This window comes from Aulonocara stuartgranti (genome assembly GCF_965226115.1).
Source record: "Aulonocara stuartgranti genome assembly, chromosome: 11".
Taxonomy (NCBI): Eukaryota; Metazoa; Chordata; class Actinopteri; order Cichliformes; family Cichlidae; genus Aulonocara; species Aulonocara stuartgranti.
The window spans coordinates 14,260,183-14,279,959 of NC_138947.1; the positions used below are offsets into that span (position 1 = coordinate 14,260,183).

The following is a 19,777-nucleotide window of genomic DNA, read 5'->3' on the forward strand; positions in this document are numbered from 1 at the left end:
TTATACCTTTTTTTAGCAGGGTAGATGTGTGAACAGTGTTCTGGAGAATATCATGTGGCACAACAGTTTCTATGCTTTGTTTGGGGGTGCCTGTCGCTGCCAAATTAATGGCTACCTGTTGTTTTTATTAACAAATGTCAGACAAATTTATGTATTAGCACTGTATGCAGGCCCATGTTTGTGTACATCTTTTATAAATATCGTATTTCTGTGCTGTCGCAGGTCTGAGCAACATAATTGGTGTGATTGTCTACATCTCGGCTGCGCTGGGGGACATTTCTCCGAAGAAGGATGAAGATAAGAAATGGCAGTACTCCTATGGTTGGTCCTTTTACTTTGGAGGCCTTTCCTTCATTATGGCTGAAATGGTGGGGGTGCTGGCTGTCAACATCTACATCGAGAAGAACAAGGAGCTCCGCTGCCGTTCTCGCACCGACATTTTCAAAAGTACCACGCACGCCATGCTCCGCCTGCCCAGCTACCGCTTCCGCCGCCGCTCTCGCTCCTCATCCCGTTCGACTGACCCTTCCCGCTCCCGAGACCCCTCGCCTGTGGGGGGAGGTGGAGGAAAGAACTTCGGGCTGCCCCCCTCTGCACTACTTTCCCAGGGCCCCATTTCAGTGTCCACTCTACCCAACCCGCACTCTCGCTCCCACACAGCCCTGGCTGGAGGAGACATCTCCCTGTACACGTTGTCCCGTGACCCCAAGTTGGGAGGGTTGCCGCCCATGTATGGAACGGTGGACAGGGCCACGCTCTACCAGCTCCACAACTGCTTTCCAAAGGATGGAGGCGTAGGGGGAGGGGGGGTGATGATGAGCGGCACTCTCCCATCACTCAAGTCCCACAACCCTTCCAATTCTTCCAACTCCAATCCACCAATTCCCAACTCTGTGGGCTCTGGCCCTCCGCCCTTCACCTCATCCACAGTCGACAGGGAGCGAGGGATGGGGACTCTGGACAGGCTGAAGGGAGACAGGGAGAGCAACTCTAACACCCTCAATAGAAAAACAACACCTGTTTAGAGGAAGGGTATTAGAGGGGTAGGTGAGGAGGGAGGAGGATGGGTAGTAAAGAAAGAGGGAAGCCAGAAAGGAGCACTGCAGGCTCAACAGGAGGTAGAAACACAGGTAAAACGCTACATCTCTCCCTCCATGTTCACTGTTATTTAGTCTACTCAATCTCACTGAGGATAAAAAGAAGAGTAATAACAGAGCGATAATAACAACAACAATGAACTTTCACAATAAAACTATTTTGATATTTTAATGTGCTAGAAATGATTTATTTTGTTAATGATCAAACGCAATTAACCTTGGGCTATTATGAAAATGTTTCACATAATTTTTGTGCAATATTACCGCTAATTTAACCAGGCCATCATTGATGTAAAATTGTTGTTGTGATTATTCTTAGAGTTATTACAGGCTAGCTGTATGTGCAAACACTATAATTTAGAATGAAATTTTAATTTTCACATTTTCTTTTCCTTTATGACTTTTACTGTGAATCTCTTCCATGCAGAGCCACTGGGACTAACAGTGAGCTGTAATATGTCAGTGTCCAGCATGAGTGTGCACAATAACGTGGGAGAATGAGAGCCTGTATAATTATTTTTTCTTTTTTAACCCAAATGTTGTATGATTTTCATTTATATGATGAAGTCAGATGTGAATACTGTAAATTGTCTTCCAATATTGATACTGAAAGAAATGCAACAATAATGTGAGTGACTGCGACAGCTCACCAACTTCATTGTTATTATGAGTCTGAGTTTTCTATGGGCCTCTGTTAGTCTTATTTCCATTCTAATCAGTGTGAACAGTAGTAATTGTAGCTCTAGTCGTGTTGAAGATGTTTGTTCTTGGGCATTAACAGAACCTCTGCTCAGACGTAGCAGGAAAAAAAAAAGAGACATAGAATTACACATTTGTACAGAATCAGGTGAAGGTTGCTGCCTGAGGAGAAAAACAAAACAAAAAAAAGCAGATTTTTTTCTATGAAAAGTCCCAAAGTGACACATGCAAATCATCATTTTCAGTGGCAAAAAAGAAAAACACTCTGTATATGTGGGTTAAAGGGTTTAAAAAAGATACCTGTACATTGTAATTATGCATACATATATTTGTAACGTCTATAGACATGTTTCTCGGGACCACTGTTCAAAATGGGTATGCATTTTGGAACGAGCCGGTTTGGCTTAAGTGTTTTGCTCCCAGTGCCGTCCCTGGACTCTTGTCGGGTGGTTTCAACCGCCAACCCTGGCCCGCCATATCTGCCCGTTTACGGCCACACGATCAGTGTTTTCCCTACTTTATCACCAATGGCGGCTTCACCACAGACAACCCCTTAAGCTCCCCAAAGATTCCTTTCACTGTGCTTCCCCAGTAACTCCTGAGTCTGAACTCTGCGCTGTTTATGTGGATGAGAATGTAGACACATGTAACACCCAGCCATCCCACCCTCTTCCAAACTGTCCCGAGTGACTGCAGATCTAGGTGGAAACTGTGGATTCACCTGCTACGTGGTATAATGAAGAAACAAAAACAATGACCAGATGCTTCCAGATTATTTTCATTTCGTTGATTTCATTTCAGAAAAAGAAAAAAATGTGATTAAAAATGCACACAGATAGCATTTATGTGGGCAATATGAATAGTATGTAGTTGAGAATAGATATATCTAGATAAATGATTATGGTTTATCTAAATGTGTGATAAACTTAAAACACTGTATTGCACGAAGTTTATAAAAAAAACAATAACAGAAATATTTACAGAGTGCTGTCTTTTTTTTCCTTTTTTTGTTGTTCAGTAGAACCTCCAAATTGACTGAAAAAAAAGGTGGAATATTCTGGTTTTTTACCCGAGTAAATGAAGCAATACAATATTTTACAAATGCTGCACTAAAAAAAAGTCCTGCAGTTAATTTGTGTTTCATGTTCTTTCTCCTGTTGTTGCGCTACAGTAGAAGGCTGTGAAAAAACACAGTTGAATCATAAAGATTCAGATTTAATTCCGTTCATATTCAGTGCATATTCATATATAAAATTATTTAGTTTATTTTAATTTGTTATGGTGGTTGACAAAAACAAGTTAATTAGGCATTAACTTGATAGACACTTTATTATGTTGTCAACTCAAGTATCTAATCAGCCAGTCACATGGCAGAAATTCAGTGCATTTAGGCATACAGATATCAGCGAGACAACCTGCTGAAGTTCAAATCGAGCTTCAGAATGGGGAAGAAAGGCAATTTAAGTAACTTTGAAAGTGGCATGGTTGCTGTTGTCAGTCTGTTTCAGAAAATGCTGATCTACTGGGATTTTCCCACACAACCACCTCTAGGGTTTACAGAGAATGGTCTGCAGGTATGCAGGTGAAAGGTATGCAGAGGAGCATCTCTGAACATGCATCATGCCAAACCTTGAAGCAGATGGGCAACAGTAGCTAAACGCAGCACTGAGTATGACTCCTGTCAGTTAAGACTCTCCAGTCCATATAAGTGGATCAAAAAGTTATAAAAACAACAACAACAAGAGTTCCCTATAGACAACTTACACCGTGACCTGCAATTTGGCAGAGGTCATGGACCTTATACCTGAGAGCAATCATCAACTTCTGTTTCAGACTCACCTAAATATTGTGCGGAGGATAACTGCTGATTATGAAAGCTGGGGTGCTGGGTGAGACCAAGTGGTTTTCAGTTGTTCTGAGTTGAGTCTGCAGATTTCAAGATTAGTAGTGAGACTATGTTCATCTTTTCTTTTTCTTTTCCTTTTCTTGGGCTCACCATTGTGAATTCAGCCCCCAGGGACAGGCTGTAAAGATGGAGTTCTGCTGTAACGTCTTAGGGAGAATATTCCACCTTCTTAACTGTAGGGCATACGAGTGTGACACCTCGTGCTGGCTCAGAGTGCACTAAAAAGCGCAAAATTTCTTGGCTAGACAAACACAACCTTTTTTATTTATTTATTTATTTTATTCTTCTTGCCTGTCCCGTTTGGCTCTTTTGCCATCAGAATTATTGTCTAAAGGCAAAGAAAGATGCCCAACGGATTTACTTTACCAAATTGACCATCCCAGCCTTGCCATAATGGTCCATTTGATTCACCTTTTATTGTTTATTTTATTTTCACTTGCTGAATACGGGACAGACTTGACTGGCGGAAAGAAGGGGGAGAAAGAAAGAGGGAAAGAGAAACAGCTGAGAAGAGGGACGGGGAAGAAGGGCAAAAAACAAAAACCAACAGAATGGGCAGAAAAAAATGCATATATCAATCACCTGGATCACCTGTTGAGAAAGAAAAAAGAAAACAAGCAGAAGAGAACAAGAGTAATAGAATAAACAACATCACAATGATATATGGGAATATGACAGTAAATACTAAATATTAAACATTATTGTGCAGCACATAAGATCAACAGAACACAGTGTGCTTTGAGGTAGGAGCCAAAAAGGGTGTAGTTTGTGGGTGTGATCACCCGTGTGTACACCTGTGAGCATGGATGCGCTTGTTTTTTTAAAAGGTTCCTTCATGTAATGATCTGCTAGAGGGTGTGGGGGGGCCACAGCCCCGTCCTCCAGGGCATGAAGCAGGTATGGAGGAGATCAAGACTCCAGACATCCAGAGGCCCCCAGAACACAAGAGACCAAGGAAGACTAACAGAGGGGCAGCCGTGCCACTGTCCCACTCAGAGTGCACTAAAAAGCGCAAAATTTCTTGGCTAGACAAACACAACCTTTGCTCACCACCAGATTTGGCTCCTTGCAACTTCATCCACTTCCCAAAAAGGAAAATCAAGTTGAAGGATCCCCATTTTGACACATTGGAAGAAATCCAGCACCCACTGCAGAGAAACAAGTGCCAAGAGACACAGTGGTACTTGTAAGGAACAATCTAAAAACAGAATGCTGCTGAAAACCACCCAGAAGTGCACCAAACTATGACCTTGAAAGTGAGATCTGCAAGTCTAGTTCATGACTGAGAATGGACTTCTCAGTTAACTGGAAGATCCTTTTTTGCACTTAATACTTTGAAATAAGCGAATATTTGCATAATTTTAAAAAAAAATATTTTTTCAATTACAGCTAAGGAGAGCAATTGATTTTTCTGCTCACTCTGCAAGTGACAAAATGGTAAAATGCCAAAGCTTGGCCAGTTACATTGTTGCAGAGTTGAAGTTAGTACTTCACCGTATCATTAGAGAGCTAAAAAATTAAGGAGAACCCAGCTTTCATCTCTACACCATCATGACTGTCACCGAGCTCCAAGTGTTGTGCGACAGTTTGGCACGTTACATCACATGCCTCCACTGAACGTGTCTTGAAGCCAGTAGTCTGAACACGATGTGAGCATATTCAACTGTTTGGTCAAGAGACCATTTCACAAACTCTGATCCATATCAAAGTAATCTAAAAAAAAGTGCCATGAGATAAAGTATTTACAACAAAATTTACTTAAAGCATCAAAACTAAAGGTACTCATGATGGCCTCTGTCACTTTTATGTTATGAAATAGTTGGATTATTATCATACTGCGATTGTGATGGACATTCTGACAGATGAGGTCAGACAGGAGTCTCTGAGGACTGTGATGTTTGCAGATGACAATGTGATTTGAAGTAGGAGTAGGGACCAGGTGGAAGAGAACCTGGTGACGCGGAGGTATGCTCAAGAGAGAAGAAGAATGAAATTTAGTAGAAGTAAGACTACATGCGTGTGAATGAGAGCTAGACAGAAAAGGTAAAGTTGCAAGGAGATGTAGTGAAGGTGGAGGTGAGTTTAAATACCATGCAAAGCAGCATATAGAGCACAAAAAAAAGGTGAAGAAGAGGGTGTAAGCAGGGTGGAGTGGATGGAAACGGGTGTCAGGGTGGTTAGTGGCAGAATTATAGCAGCAAGAGTGAAAGTTTATAAAACAGTATTAAGACCTGCTATGATCTATGTTTTGAAGACAGTGGCACTGACCAAAAGACAGGAAACTCGAGGTGGCAGATTTGAAGATGTTAAGATTTTCACTAAGCGTGACCAGAATGGCCAGGATTAGAAATGAGAAAATCAGAGGGAGCAGTTAGGTTGAGTAGTTGACAAGTTAGACACGCAAAGTTAGGATGGTTTGGAAATGTTCACATAAGGAATAGTGGATAAATTGGACAAAAGATGTTTAAGATAGAGCTTCTAGGCAGGAAGAAAACAGGAAGACCACAGAGAAGATTTATGGATGTGTTGTGAAGGATATGAAGAGTGTTGGTATGACAGGGGAGGATGCTAGGGATAGGCTGAGATGGAGGCAGGTGAGACCCCTCAAGCGAGCAGCCGAAAGACGAAGAAGAAGGATTATTATCGTCATCCTTTAACTAACATACAGGCGCAATTTTAATGCTGCAGTTTAATCTGCTAAAGCCAGATTTAACTGTTTGACGTATTGGAGCAATCGTTGCATTATTTTCCATAAATATTTGGTAGAGTAGAATTTTAAAGTGAGTGCAGTACATTACAGCAACTGTGATATTTCACCACTTGTCAATAACACACACAGTTTGTCATAAACACTGCTCTTAGTAGTTACTGTGGCTCAAGGACTCTTAGCTAATGTTTTGTTTGCTGTGATCCTAAAACGATTTCAACCTTCCCTGTCAGTCTTGAGGCTCCTAATATTTGCAAATATATGGATAGTGCCAGATGGGTGGTACTTGCCAGAGAAGATAATGAGAAGAGCAACTGAAAGTTAATTCACTGAGCCCTACCTCCAAATAACTTTTTTCCGCCTCATAGGGCCATCTGGTACCTCATGCACGTTTTTTGCATGAACGATTACAAAATACTGTAAAGGTGTGCTTCGGTCACTACTCTCCTCAGAGGGATGCAGAGGAGTGGCAGCTCAAAGACTCCCATTACTGACAAGAGATGATACTCCAGATGCATTAGAGCAGGAGGAAGCAGTGACATCCTTGACAAGGGGCCTGAGAATCCTAGAAGTGCTCCAGCACCCTGAGGATTAGTGAGTGTCTTTCCCTGCATATTATCATACTTACTGCAACGTAGCTGCAGTCACAATAAGGATGACTGTGATGAAACATTTAAGGAGAGGGACTGCCAAAGCAAACAAATCTACTGCACAAGCACCATTAACAGTTTATCATATATATCATATAGATACATATATATTTATATATACAATCAATAATGACAGCCCTTCATCATTTCATGCTCTTTTACTTGTCACATTCAGTCTACAGGTCCATCATAAAGAATTCCAGGAAGCATTTCTCCATTTACAAACACGTAACAAGTGCCTACGAACCACTTTTCATGCAGTCTCAGTAGAACTATTAAACAGCTATATATACAACCCGGATAGTGTGTCATGTGGATTCAGTTTCTGCCCACTGGGGAGGTAAAAACATGTGAGTCTACATGCACACATGCATGCATGGGAATGTATGTGACTGCCAGGATGTCAAGTAGTCTCTAGAGAGATGAGTGTGAAGATTTGTTATTTCTGAGATAATCAGTCGGTTTTTGGATGGAGCAAAAAACTCGGGTGGCATGCTGGCGGTGACACAGTGAGGTCGGGGTGGCAGAACGAGACGGGGAGGCCCCATAGGTATGAGGATAGGGGTACATAGTTAAAATTCAAGTATTAAGTTTCCCAACCTCTGCAGTGAAATGCATTGCGATGAGCTCTGGCCTAATTATAGAGGAGTGGAGTCTGGGGGAGGGGGGTGTTTGGCAGAGGGGTTAAGAGTCACTCTGCAAAGGGGTGAAAATGGGTGAATGTCAAATTGGAGGGCAGACATGGTGTCGTGCCAGCAGAACAAAGGAAGGCAGCTATTTTATGTCAAATCGTTTTAATAATAACCAATAGTGGTGCCATATACTGAGCACAGTTTACATACTGTAAACCAATGTTTCCTGTTTGAGACGTTAGCATCCTATGACAAAAATAAATTGTATTTACTGCATTGCACATAGAGTGATTAGAGACAACACCACAAGCATTGACCATTCATAAAGCACAAAACAAATCCTTTTATATACAGAGGACGCATGCCCACATACTTCTCTGATATCAACATAGTGTTTCATCTGTTTCATTCAACTTACATTCATCTGCTACACTGAAGCAGCATTTACACAAGTGTAAAACACAGGTAATAAAATAAATAGTAATACATAAAATATTAAGATTTAAAAAGCTTAACAGAATTTCCTGCATGTACATGTAATCATATAACATGTACATGATATAATTACTAGCGCTATCAAAACAAAGCATTTGCTACTGTTTAATGTTGATATATGTCAATTTAAGCATGATATAAATAGAAATAAAAAATAACAATATTAAGCAGCCTGATTCCAAAGTTTTCACTTGTTTATTTATAATTCGAACAGATTAAAGTCCAAATTTGGTTTTGCTATTGCATTATTTTGTGTCACATTCTTCCAAGAACAGCAAGCGGAGATTAGAAAGTCAGTTGACATTAGTAGGCATGAGAAATGAGTGAGTGTGTAGATCAACAAAACATTTTCCCCTTATCTTAAATTATTGTTATACCAATCTAGGTCATGTAAACGTTCTAACTTGTGTCATGATCTAACCTAACTGTGCCCTCATCAAACTTAAACTATGGTGTAATGTAATGAATTCTTCAAATGCACAGCTAAATATTGTAATTTTGCCAATAGTCACATCAGAAAACATTAGTATGAGAAGAGTTTCTCCAGGGCATGGACTACACTGTATATTCTAATTTAACTGTGTTTTTAGGGAGAGGTGAGCTTTCATACAAAGCAGACTATGAACATTTTCAAACCTCAAAAAAAAAGTCTTAGCAATTAAAAAGAAAAGCATCTGCACGACTTATCCCAGTATAAAGGTTGGGTTTATATGTTTGTACAGCTACAGGCGGACTAACAAACCTATTTGTGACGCAGGTTTGAGTAAATACTAAAAAAGTCAGCAGTAGCCCCGTCAGTCATTCGATTTTATGCTAAAATGAACAAAAGCACTTCGTTGCAAAATCTACCTCTGCAGGCCATGCTGTGTTGTGTATGTGTTGTTGACTCCCTTTCATAAATTTAAGACCAAGTTAGTATGGCTTCTCTGGCAAAACCAATGCCAAGAGCAAGCTTGACATCACAGCTGTCAGAAATCAATTTCTCCTTCCTCATAAGCAAAGACGTCGTGAATACTGTGTGCAGCATCGGAGGGCTAGGTGTCGCTGTTCTTGTGTGGAAAACATTTCTGCCATGGGCTGAAAGGAAGAGCGAGAATGATGAAGAGGACGCCTCCAAAAATAAGAATGCCTCCCGCTGAGCCCACGCAGGCCACAGACCAGGACAGTTCATGGTGTAAAGGTATGGAGTGGTCACTGGACAGTAAGGCCAGCACAGACTGGTGGAATATGAGGACAGAGAGCAGGACCAGTACACCTGCATGAGAAGATAAAAAAGTAACAGTAACATTTAAAAGTTCAATCAGCAGTTACAATCCTTAAAATACTCATGAAAATATTGTCCTAGCATGACTAAAAAAAGAGTCACATCCCACCTGATAGGATGAAGCAGAAGGAGGCTGGCTTAAGAAAGAATTGCACTCCTTTGCTGAGCGACATGGCGATGCATATGGAGCCCATCACCATCATGGTCAGACTCAAAAGGGCCAAGACAGCTGCTGCTAGATTCAGACCTGTGAGGGAGAGCAGCGAGAAATAACAAAATATAAAGCGCAGATGTTCAGAAGTGCATGCAGAAAGAAATCTGCAGCACAAAAGATGGAGGAATTATTGTGAGGTCTGGAAACTAGTTATGTTACACCACCTCACACATGTTTGATTCCTCTGGGATTTTGGTTAAATCTAGATTTTTGTTAAAGAACAAAAATGATGTCATCTGTGCTCCTTCCTGTACTGGCTCTGCTTAAAACAGATTTTCCTGGCATTCCAAACCTGAACAGGTGCGACCCCAAAAAATAGCCTGTGCCAATTGTGCTGTTTTTGTTTTGTTTTTTTGATTCTCCAACACGTAGATATTATTTCATTAATAAAAGCATTGCAGATAACAGGAATGGTCATAGTTGGTCAATTCCTTCCGTCAGAGTAACGAGTAACATCACAGACTAGCCACCTCTTATTATCATTTTTTATTCTCTTTTTAAACAAATAAATAAAATCATATAAATATGTAACTCTACATACTTGTGAGTAATTTCAACAGAATTTCTGTTATTACTGTAGCCCAGTTGCAGTACTTTCGTAGCCCACCCCGGTCAACACTTTAGGAATCTATGCTTTGAAAAATTGCCACAAAGTTAGCATAAACCGTAAACACAGTACAAAATAGATATGCTAGCGTCCCGGTAGCTCAGAACCTAAAATGTACTTTTCTGTAATAACCAGCAGGGGGCGACTCGACTCTTCTGGATGCAAGAAGATTTGTGGTTGTGCCTATGGGTAAATGACCATCAGCTTCCTTTCCTATTTGACCTCTGTAAAAAAATTACTGAAACGTTTATGGGCTCACTCACTAGTTTCGGGTCATATTGAGTAAAAACTAAGTACATTTTGTAAATTAAGGTCACTGTTAAAGTCAGAAAGGGTTAGATGGGATATGCTCATTGGCTAATGACTTATGATTGAGAAGTGGTATACCCTTACTTATTTTTCACAGGACTGTGCATATCTGTTGGTGTGATTATGTCAAGTCTACTGTGCAGCCACTGACAGCAAATCTTTCCCACAGCTCATATGTCAAATGCCGCCTTCTCTTTAACCATATAAGCAAGCAAATTTTCAAAACAGCCTCTGCTCACAACTTACGACCAAAAGATAAAAATGACTGATGTTTGCTGTGATGTAAGTAGCCTATTAATTCTCATCCAGCTTATCTCCAAACTACACTGAAACCAGTGGCTCCCTGGGCAGCACAGCAAACACATTAATCAGTCTGATAGCTTATGGCTTGCTTTGGAAAAGGGGTGGCAGTGGAAGTTAATGGTCTAAAACATGCAAAAACCACCAGTACGGTCCTGTGAGCACCGCAGTGAGCATCTTTATTGAAAGAAGAAGCTGCTGGTGTAACTGCTAATGTGTATGTCCAGGGGAAGGTGTAACATCTCACTCTTCTTAGTTGTCTTCTTGAATATGACTGCATTCTCCCCAGAGGTGAAGAATTTGAAGTAAGTACAGTTGGATTCTGTGGGCATAAAGAAGAGATCAGACAAAGAAACACACGTGCACCCACGCGCTCGCACACGCACTTACACACTCACTCTCCTATGGACGACTTCTTGTCTTCTCTGATGTGCCTACTATGCATCCATGCACTCTGTCCTTCCAGGCATCATTCCTATTTATATCGAGCATTAGCTGGAATACCCAGAGACACACACCTCTTCGCACACAAACACACACACATACGCACACTCCAGCACTGCACATATGGTGCCGCCAAAGAGGGTGAGAGACAGCAAAACACTAAGGGTGGATGGCAGAGGGGAGAAATAGTGGTAGACAGAGAGAAGGGGCAGATGGAGGCTAATGAAGGGACATGGCTACAGAAGACGGGAAGAGGATGTGCCGGGTGAAAAAGAAGGAGGAAGATGCGAGAAGTATGGATACAGGCTCAGAGGATGAGAGCGGTGAAAAGGAGGAGTGAGTTGCTGGCAGATGGAAGGGTGGTGAGTGAAGGGAAAGAGAGAGGGTAGCCGCAGATGGAGAAGGAGGTGAGACGAGCGAGCAGGAGATGTCAAGAGGGGGGGGGGGAAACACAGGGGGGTTAGTTAATACTGCATTAGTTATACACTCTCACTCGGTCCCTGCCTGTCCCCCCTCGTTTCCCCTTCTCTATATTTAGACAAAAACTGTGAAGTAGTCAGATTCCGTTTGGCTTCACAAGTGCATAGTGATGACTTTCACCCACTGAGAATTATGTGCTCCAAGATGACCACGTGCATGTGCACACACACACACACACACACACACACACACACACACACACACACACACACACACACACACACACACATATTCTGACATCCTTCCTCACCACACAAATATAGCTGTGGCTGAGGGCATTTGCAAACATTTTTTAATGAAGCAGACCGTCCATTTGTCAACCATACTGATTTTGTAACACATTATGCTATCACAGTCAACTGGTTTTGCTCCCACTACCCCCGCTGAGACTGTAATTATTGAGCCGCCATGTTTCTCTCCAGCAGGCAGCGAAGATGGATAGCTGGTGTCGGGATGACAGACACGGCATCGTCAGGCCGCACTTTGAGCGGGACGGGAGCCAGAGGCATGTAAACAGGGATGTGAAATGGGGAACCATAGATGGCAAAAACATTTGTTTTCCTGCAAACATGATGAGCCCACGGCCATCTGTGACAGGCGGCGTGGGCCAACAGTGTTGGGACGTGTGATGAAGATTGTCAGAAGCATACTGGCTTCTCTCAAACACCAACAGAGCATCTTGGAATCATATCTGCCAGCTCGAAGCAGTCAAAAAGGCACAAAAGAGAAATTAGCAAAGGATAGATAAATAATCCTTGAAAACTGGATCATTAAGTTGTATATGTGAACCACTTGTGTCTCTGAAATTTAAAGAGACTTTGTGATTTCTTCAGACCGCTGCTGGGTCCTGGCAGAATCCACGAGACATGTGTGATTCCAGGAGCAAGTCTTTCTCCTCCAGTACCTGCCTCTTTCCATCTCCAGACTCACTTTTCAGACAGAAATAGGTCATTGTGCAGATAATCGGCGCACTCCGGAGAACATAACCATGGTCAAGTTGAATAAAGTGCTTTTAGAAAGAACCTGTCACTACTCTAAACATGAATGTCCGTCAGCACAATAAACCTCTGGTTTGCCCCTTTATCACCTGTCTGCACTCTTGGTAAAACAGGAGATGATTCGATGCTTAGTCAGGAGAAAATCTTAATATTAATAATGCCCTGTTACACAGATCATGTTATGACTGCCAACAAATATGCTGTATATTGTATCTGCATGCTGCTGTGTGTTGGTCCAGCAGGATCCAAACTGATAAAGCACCACTGTGTTTATGCACTTGAATGCATTTTCACGCTTTATACTTTTTAATGATTCAATTTGCACATTATCTGTAGGATGACCTAGATACATACTGTATCTACACAAGCGGCTTCAGATACCCAACTCTCATTATTCCTTTGCAAATCCACACAAGTGTACATACACACAAGGAATACATTTATTTTTAAATCTATATCAAAACTCAGAAAAATGTTGCTCAGAAAAATGAAGACTGTTCGCGTTGGATGCAAATGACTTTTTTAAACAAAGTGGCAACAGAGCTTTTTTCAGCCTCTTATGAGTTCAGATACAAATGTATTCCCAGGGGGCATACATTATGTCAGCTATGACAGCTCACTCTTATTTTACAACATTTGTCATGGCACAGAAAACCTACAGTGATTAAGGGTGATGTCAGCAACTTCTTTCCACAAACAGTCTCTGACCCCTTGCTGTTAATCCACTTTGATACCGATACACATACTGTAACATGGTGGCAGCTTCAATTCAGACTTGCAAGGAAAGCAGACAGGGAGTTAAACACAAAATAGTCCCTGCAGAAACTCACCAGCTCATCTTGTGCAGATCAAACAGATTTACACAAATTCACACAGACACACACACACACACACACACACACACACACACACACACCACTCTGAGGTCTCACCTCCAGGTAGATCAGCAGGACCACAGCTTGTCCTCTCTGGGTCTATTTCATCCACCCGTAGGGTGCGGATGCAGCCCTTCCAAAGGCCGTAATGGGCCAGCTGGCAGGTCTGGTTGCCGCTGAAATTCTTTGGTTGGGCCAGCTCCACCCAAAACTCTGTCCCCATGCCGAGCACCGTGAGGGTCACACCGACGATAGAGACAAAGAAAGCCAGCTTGATCTTTCCCTCCTGGCTGTCGCTCAACTTGTGGATCCGCCTCTGTCCTCTACCACCTTTCATTCCAGCCAAACCTCCACTCTGTCCTGCCACCCCTGTGCGACCCTCCTCATCCTGTTGTACAAAGAAGTTGGACCACATACTGATCTAAAGTGGCCAGAACCGAAGAAGTACAGGGGATGGGACGGGACACCTCAAATGAAGATTAGAGAAGCAGATAATAGATGAAAAGTGTTTTAATTAGAATCAAATAATGAGATGTTTTAGGTTCGGAAGGCGAAAGTTTGCAAGAGAGCTATCAGTTGTCCTGTGATGGACGGGAAAATTGAGCAAAAGCAGTGAGAAGATCAAGTAAAAATAAATGGGCTGGACATAAGAGATATGAATAGAACTACTGTGAAGTGGAGAGGGGGGCAGATGAAGTGAGGTAATGACAAAATGGGATAGATGGAGGCAAGGACCAGGAGAGCTGTCTGTCTGTTTTCCGTCCAGGCTTCTGAAAAAGAGAGATGAAACAGGAAGATGAAAGAGTAGCCAGCATATGCTTCACCAGAGCAAAATCCTTTCATCACCAGCGTAATATTTAATTTCCAACAGCTTTATCAGCATCTACAGTATTCCCTCCCTAAAAGCCATATGAAATGCTCTCAGCCAACAATAGATAAGCCATATGGCAGATTTTGCAGGAGATGTAGAAACAATTCGACTGGAAGAGCTACTGGAGTAGGTTTGTGCAAGGTCAAGGTGAGAGATAACACCGTAGTGTCACACCGGACCACCCAGCTTCCAATTTCCCAGATGAGTTGACAACCCATCGTCTCTCTGAGCAGGTACACTATCTCTGGCTTAGACACAGATCCCCTTTGATCTGAGGGGATAATGGATTGCCACAAATACCTCTCAGGCTGCATTACTTATACCAGGAAAACTGGGAATATGTAGCAGCGGCTGTGCACTTGCACATGTGTGCTTCAGCACGAGTTTGGTCCCAGCTTACAGAGACTTTCAACTGTGAGCGAGGGACCTTTGGAGCGATTTAAACAAAGTGAGTGACGGGGCACAACGGTGTCGATGGTCTGCACGAGAGGTGATAATTCAATCCTGAACCCTCTGACAGAGAGAGGGGGCTATAGTAATTAACTCTGCTGTGAGGTCCAACAGGTCACAGAGTGGAGGCGAGAGGCCTGGCCAGTTAGGAAAGCAGCACCAGCAGGCCACGCACAGTTGGCGAATCACCTAATTCAGAGCTTTGGGCTGACAGCATCAGAGGTTTTATTTAGGCAACATGTGCAAAGTCTCACCGCAAAGCCTTTGTCTTTGATACTTTGTAGTATGTGAGGAGACATAATAATAAACATAATAAACATGTAACAAAAAACATTTCATTGTCATTTAGTCGTGCTGCGTGTCGTCTGCCCCGCAATAATCACAATAATAACAATTCAGTAAGAGCAGACAGCATTTACACAGAGCATGAGAAGATGGTTCTGCAATGTCAATAAACAATAATATCAGCTTATCAACAAGCACTAAGTGACAGTTGGGGTAAAAATCATTTTATAGCTAACAAAAGGCAGGTACATACGTGTGACTAGTGAACCAAAGGTATGGAATAGCAACCGTGCATTAAAATAACCCTCCAACATTAACTGTAATAGAGGACATCAATACTGCAGCTGCTGACAGCCAAATTAGTGGTCATAGAATTACAAACCTTGATCACATTACATTCATATTAACCACAGTGTGATCAGACGGCTCAGAGGAGCCAAGCTGCTCTCAGGGTGGGCGACACAAACAAGTGCTTACTTTGCAGTAAGTGAAGGATTATCCTTAGCAGGGTATATAGAGCATGTATACAAAGTTATATACTATAATGCAACGAAAACTTTGGTGCAGTAGCCTAAATTCTAAAGCGTCTGAACACAGGATATAACTTCATGCTGCATTTTCTGTCGTGAAAATTAGAAATTCTCTCTACTGCTTGACCGGTGACAGCCACCGCCACCTGTGTGACACGTGGGCGTAAGAAAGCAACAGCTGGCTAATGCACTTGATTGAAAAGAAGAATAAATCTGACCTGTGTCGTGTGTGTTGTTCAGCTCGAGAGGAAGAGAAGCATGAAACTTAATAGAGGGGGGAGAGCAGTGATGTGAGAGTGAGTGTGAGAGAGAGAGAGTGAGAGAGAGAGAGAGAGAGAGAGAGAGAGAGAGAGAGAGAGGAAAGGGGTGGGAGAGAGGAACGTAAGAGTTATGGAAAGTGAGTGTAAAGGAGTAGAGGTGGGGGATGTGAAGGGGGTTGGAGTCTGGTTGGTTAATGCTGTTGCCCATTAAATGCGTGTGCATCTGTGTGTGTGTGTGGGTGGGTGTGTGTCTGGTGTTTGGCCCCCAGACTGTGCTTACACCTCACGTTTAATCTCAACAGCATCCAGCTCATGCTCCATAAATGTTTCAAATTTTAAATCAGCAAGGAAAGTTGCTGCAGGGTGGTCCGCTCACATGATGACAAGCCTGCCAGCATGATAAAAAACATCTCTGTATCTGCGACAGCCTTGCTGTTTGTGTGTGTGTGTGCGTCTATTTCGGACAGCCACCTGTTAATGACATTAAGTAAGAGTGAAGTAGGAGTCTGTGTTTATATGAGAGGGACCAGAACAGCATTTTACAGCAACACAATACACTGTGAAGAGGTGAAAATCTAACAGAGAGACAGATTGAAAGTGTACTCGGGGTTTAAAAAGAGCCACAGCATGCAGGGACGCATATAGAAGGGGAAAAAAAGACGTATGAGAACAGGAGATAAAAGGGGAGTAAAAACTGTAAGGGAATGCTGAAGTCTGAGGTAGCTGCCGAAATGGACAACACTGGCTGAAATGAAGCAGTACAGAGAGGAAAATGAGAATGTGCAGCCCCCATTTCATTCCTCACTGAACAAGGTCCAGGGAGACTTCAGAGGCTCAGGCTGATCTTGTGGAAAGCTTTTCTCGTGGCCCATCCCTGCTTGGCCGTTCCACAGTTTAGGTTACATACGTGGCACAGCGAGAGAGAGAGAGAGGGAGGGAGGCCAAACCCTGCAGCCAGCAACACTAAGGGAGGGCGGGGATGGGTGGGGGATGCAAACCGAGAGTGAGTCGGGGACAGAAACACATAACAGGAGACAATTGCAGAAAAGGGACAAAGTAGGCCGCAGGCTGTGACAGGGAAATAAACACCTGGAATGTCCAAAAAAGTCAAACTCTGCTTCTCTTTTCCTTTTTTCAGTCTGCAGACGGCCTCTTCAGACAGAGGTCACATGCTAAATGCGTGACATCCATGATAGATTAATTAATGTGGAGGACAGCTATCTGTTTTAAGGCACACATGTGTGCCAATTCTTTAAAATCGCTTCCTCTAATTACACACACCACCACTGCTCATCCATCATATAAGATAGATCCAAAGTGTCCACAGGCAGTTGGAGGCCATCAATATTCTACATTATGCTGATGTGAACAGTCTTGTTCATATGTCTTGTAGTGCCCCTGTCAGCAGTGCTGATTTATGCTTGTACTGTACGCTCATGTATGCACTCATGCGCATGCCGTTCACACTTATGATTACAGCTACAGAAAATTCTTAGTTTCATGCTGCTAAGTAGTACTGACTAAGAGTATTTGCCCACTTGAAGCATCTGATGATTTTCCTACTACGAACAATCCTGCAAAAAGCTTTAAAACTCAATAATGAACTTGATAAAACAAAAAAAGGGACTGCAGAAGTATCCTGAGTATCCGGTAAGGGAAAGGGGGGACTTTTATATCTGTTCACCTGCTGGTTAACACAAATATATAATCAACCAATCACATGGCCAGTGAGCGGTAGTTCTCTGGGTGTCTCTGCGTTGTTGATGCCAGAGGTCAGAGGAGAACTGCCAGACTGTTTCGACCTGACAGGAAGGCAACAGTAAGTCAGATAAGTTCCCGTTACAATCAACGTATGCAGAAAAGCATTTCTGATGGAACAACAGATCGGACCTTGAAGCAAATTCAATGTACCACTGTGTCACATAAAGAGATACAGGTTCCTTCTATTAGGTAGTAAATTGTTGTTAATCAATCTAATTTTTGAACAGATCAACGAGTAACTGATCTGATACGATGCTCTATGATATCTTCCTGGAGAAAAAGACACATTTTTATTAACAGCAGCTGTCAAGGCAGATGCCACTGAGACAGCAAAAGATAAACTGACCTTTTGGTATACGCCTGGAGATCACTGAGAGCGATGTGGACAGTTAGGAAAAAACCCTCAATCTTTTCAGGGGTAAGACTTAATAACTAGATTAAAGTAAAAAATTAATGTTCAGTCATACTGCTGGATGGCTTTTATTAAGATATATTAATGTATGTGTCTTGGTACACATTAACAGCTATACACCAAATCTATATGTGCACTTAAACTTTTAATAAGTGGTGCTGAAAGGTCTCGAGAGCCTTTTAACACCACAAGGGCAGGGTAGTTTCTCTTTTCCAGCATGCAAAGGATTTGTTTGACGTCACTCTTTCGACTGACCAATGCTGGGAACAATGGGAAAGTGCAAGAAAGTCAATGAAGTGATAAGAAGGAGAACTGCAGATTTAGAGAAGTTGTGAAGGTCTCTTGAAGCTATTTCCAAAAAAACATTCCAAGATCATCCATTATTTTAAACATGTAAATGTAAGTACAAGTAATTCAGGTATATCAGCACATTTCCACGGTCCAAATTCTTCATCTTCACCTCGAATCAACAGCAAGATGGCTGAAACTTGGACACTGTTGGGTCAATAATCAAAAGCATGTTCAGGAACAACCCGAACAAAAGCAAACCAAAAGTGGTTTTGAAAAGCAGGCTAACATTAGCTAATGCTAAACTAAGCCATGCTAATGGACTTACCAAAGCCCTGAACTCAACCCTATTGTATATTTGTGTATTTATGCTTAAAAGGTGTCTGTGCCAGGAAACCAACCAATTTTAATGAACTCTACCAATTCTGCCAAGTAGAGTAGTAAAATATCCAACCACAAAATGCGAGAAGCTTGTTGATGGATGTTGATGGAATTTACTAATAGACCAAATATTAATATGATGGATGTATATATCTGATGCCGTATATTCCCACCCGGGAAAAAGAACAGTTCAAAGTGGTCATTAAAAGCCCATAATTACCATAACATTGATGAATGAATGTATGTAAACTACAACTATAAATTCCCAAATTTCATCACCACCATTACCTTATACATTAATTCATGCATCCTGGGATAAGCTGCCTGCAGTCTTTGTGCAGTTTACATGTTCTGTTTAGTAACAGTTATGTTACTCTGTAGATTCATATTTTAAAGTTCCAGTTTCCTGCCCATTGACCCTTTTCTAAATGATAAACACTACAAATATGGCTTGTCTGCATTGCATTAATGTTTGATCTCTTCTATTGCAAATCATTGACATTTTTACACAGGTGGAAGAACATCAACAGGACACATTTCTACTAATGTTTTTGACATGTACGTATTATTAAGTTCTTTCTTGTGAGGTGTTTACTTCGTCTAACCTCCTGTGGATTAAATACAAACTGGATCATGTACTCAATGTGTCCATTCTATTCCACTGTTGCACTCTCCCACTGCTGCAGTGTTCTATCTTTTTGAATGAAGATCAATGGGGATGCACTGCCTAGAATGACAATGACCATCACCAGAGTCTTGCATCCGCCACTAGAGGGAGATAATGTATTAACAAGCCTTTACTGCAGCGTTAGGCCTGGGGAGGGCATACAATGCACTTGAGAGAGGGCTGCCAATAACATTC

At 42.0% G+C, this 19,777-nt stretch overlaps 2 protein-coding genes across 3 annotated transcripts in view; one reads left to right on the forward strand and one right to left on the reverse strand.

Moving 5' to 3' along the window:
* The window catches only part of cacng8b (calcium channel, voltage-dependent, gamma subunit 8b), a 30,041-nt gene extending 27,277 nt beyond the window's left edge, over positions 1–2,764 (forward strand). For both annotated transcript variants that reach the window (XM_082550657.1, XM_082550658.1), the window contains exon 6: positions 223–2,764. In XM_082550657.1, coding sequence (XP_082406783.1) covers positions 223–1,025 — 803 coding nt within the window. In that variant the 3' untranslated portion in view covers positions 1,026–2,764. The remainder of the gene's footprint in view (positions 1–222) is intronic.
* Positions 2,765–8,014: 5,250 nt separating this feature from the next.
* cacng6b (calcium channel, voltage-dependent, gamma subunit 6b) lies at positions 8,015–16,319 on the reverse strand. Its single transcript, XM_082551768.1, has 5 exons — positions 16,032–16,319; positions 13,735–14,447; positions 11,128–11,202; positions 9,560–9,697; positions 8,015–9,441 (listed from the first exon to the last, which is right to left on the reverse strand). Exons 2-5 carry the CDS (start codon positions 14,090–14,092, stop codon positions 9,221–9,223), a joined length of 792 nt encoding a protein of 263 aa, XP_082407894.1. The 5' UTR covers positions 14,093–14,447; positions 16,032–16,319; the 3' UTR covers positions 8,015–9,220.
* Between the last annotated feature and the right edge of the window lie 3,458 nt (positions 16,320–19,777).